The 2,712-nt window shown below is 45.8% G+C and overlaps 1 protein-coding gene across 1 annotated transcript in view; it reads left to right on the top strand.

Moving 5' to 3' along the window:
- The first annotated feature begins 2,389 nt into the window (after positions 1-2,389).
- LOC103311909 (uncharacterized protein K02A2.6-like) overlaps positions 2,390-2,712 on the top strand; it is a 7,939-nt gene continuing 7,616 nt past the window's right edge. Inside the window, exon 1 of the mRNA XM_008191746.2 lies at positions 2,390-2,396. Within this exon, the coding sequence (XP_008189968.2) occupies positions 2,390-2,396 (7 nt within the window). The remainder of the gene's footprint in view (positions 2,397-2,712) is intronic.

The following is a 2,712-nucleotide window of genomic DNA, read 5'->3' as shown; positions in this document are numbered from 1 at the left end:
AAGGAGCGTAGCATTGAACAGATCCCAGTCGGCTGTTCTTAGGTCATACCGCTTTTCATGAGACGCAGGTTTGCCTATTATTTTCACTTTCATAGTGAAGGCTATTACCCTGTGGTCGCTATCTCTTAAGTCACTGACAGACCAGTTACCAATGCTATGACTGATATTACTTGTGGACAAGGTAACATCGATGTTGGAAGTTTGGTTATCCTGGCGGCAGAAAGTGTTTATCTGACCCGTGGTGTTATGAATTCTAAGGTCGTGTTTGTCTATGAGCTGTTCAGTGAGTCTTCCTCGGCGATTTCTCGCGACCGAGTGCCAGCGCGGCGAGTGACCGTCAGTGTCCACGGCTATTATAACTCTGGTTTCAGCTACCAGGATCTGGTTCAAGCGTTCTAAGTGGGCAATTGTCGGCTCGTTGTACTTAAAGTACGCTGACGCGAGCACCACGTGATCACAAGGCCTTTTGCCGTATGTAACTTTAACCGATGCCGTGTAGTTTGATGTGAGGGAACTGAAGGTTATGCATTGAAAGCTGACTGTCAGGACAATGACAGCTGCGCCCGATTTATTGCTTATATGGCATTTGCATTTTTCGAAGGCATACATTTTCCCGTTATTAACTAGAGGCTCTTGTACTAAGAGAAAATCGATTTTCTGTTTTTTACAGGCTTCGCGTAGCTGGTGAGAAGCAGCACGGTCCCGATTTAGGTTGTGCTGAAGTATTTTTATTATGTTATTTTCCATTTGTTATTAGGACGGCTCCTTTGACCTCTGGGGTGGGACCTGAACTACCAAAGTCGGTCTGGTGGTTGAGGCATCTAATAGCGGCTACTCTAGCCGGACAATTTATTGAGGCCGCGTTGTGTGACCTACTACGGCAATTGGGGCACTTCAGGGTTTGCACCGTGCAATTTCTAGAGTCATGCCGTTCAGAGCAATTTTTGCACCTGGGCTGTTCTTCCCTGCATTTTATGGCCGTGTTGCCAAAACCTTGGCATTTATAGCATTGAGTATCGTAGAATTTTATCTTGCATTTGGTCATACCCAGGTAAGCCGATTTGCCTTCGATTTTTGGCAGAGTTACTGGGGCGACCTCAACAACCCAGTGCACTACATGTCCGTCTCGAGGACCCAGCATGAAAAGTGGCTTAATACGACCTTGCTCCTGTTCGTTGATCTCGAGTGAAACGTTCTTACACAGAGCCCACGGATTCTCATCTTTTTTCAACGAATTTTATGATGACCCTTGGCATCCGTGGGACCCTCTCAACGAGTTTGGTGGTACGGCGCAGAGCAGCCGCGGTATCATCGTCCTCAGGAAAAAGTACCAGGCCGCCGTTCTTGGTCTTTATCGTTCTGACCTTAGGGTTAGGAAGTTTCTGTTCAATGGACTTGCGAAGGTCCTTCCAACCCTCGTCGCCCGTTGTAACTTCGAATCTAGGACCTAACCTGGCGGATCTGTCCCTAGCTTTGATCGTAGCTTCTGCTATGTTTTTGGCAGGTTTTTTGCCCAGCCTTTCCTTGACACTGCTTCTAGGCGCTGTTGGCGCTTTAAGCACAGGGAAGTCTTCCCGTTTTACCCTTTTCTTCCTTTTAGAGAAAGGCGCCATTGGTTTGGCTGCAGCTGCAGCATAGGAAGCTCCTGACGGGCTTACGATCATTAAACAGTCCTCGTCAATATTTACAAATTGTAAGGGAGGAGTAGTTGACCATCTGGTATGACCGATTTCTCCGGGGCAGAACTACCGATCGTGCGGAGGGCTGCCAGTTCAGCTATGACATTATCTTTTTCATGTAAACACTGGTTGTTTTTCTCCCTCTGCGCCCCCAAGTCGCAGTGGAGGTGATTAATGTGTCCTTGAAGCGCACGGAGTTCGTCGCGCTGCTCTTACCACTTGCCGAGAACTTTAAAACTGGCCCTGCCCAGACCGTTATTGCTAATCAGGATCTCGTCAAGCTGGTTGGTGATGGCATCAATCCAGCGCCTACCAATTTTTGAATCCTTAATCAAGTCTTCAAGGATCAGCTTCGTATCCTTGATCTTATCGCTGACCTCGTCAGAGTATTTCTCCAAGTCCGTGGCGTGTGGACAAGGGGAGCCAGGGCTGGGATCGTCTTCGCCAAGTCTCTTACGCTTTATGAGTGTTGTGGCGGTTTTGTTTTGAAACATTGGCGTGGTGTACGCCGAGCCGCCCGCTTCGGTGCCATCATCACCACCACTGCCTCCTTTGAGGCGCAACGTGCTTTTTGCTGAAAGGACATAGCCAGCATTGTCAAGGATTGTCAAGTTTGTGTTATATACATTTATAGTCATTTTGCCTGTAGGCACGTCGGAATTGTTTCTGCCCGTAGGCACGTCAATCGGGCCGCTCAGCTCCGATCGTTGATGGAGAGTAAATTTGCCCCCCCCCCAAAAAAAAATCCATGGGCCAGTGCTCCCGCAGGAGGTGAATTTGCCGGACTATAACTGTATAAACTAAAAAAAAAAAAAGGAAATGTGAATAGACCTTTAACTACTTTAGTCTTGGCTCTAAATCCTGAATCTAAGTACATAAATTATACATTTGTATCTGTATATTATTTATGAATTATTTTTCTAAATACATAGACATTTTTGATTTACTTTGTTTTAAAAATGAATAAATGTTATCTGTTTAATATAATAATTTACCATAGTAATTAAGATACACCATATTGTTTTAAAAAAAA

Source organism: Acyrthosiphon pisum, unplaced genomic scaffold (genome assembly GCF_005508785.2).
Source record: "Acyrthosiphon pisum isolate AL4f unplaced genomic scaffold, pea_aphid_22Mar2018_4r6ur Scaffold_21135;HRSCAF=23121, whole genome shotgun sequence".
NCBI lineage: Eukaryota > Metazoa > Arthropoda > Insecta > Hemiptera > Aphididae > Acyrthosiphon > Acyrthosiphon pisum.
Note: the sequence above shows the minus strand (reverse complement) of the source record. Positions and strands in the feature narration are given on the sequence as shown.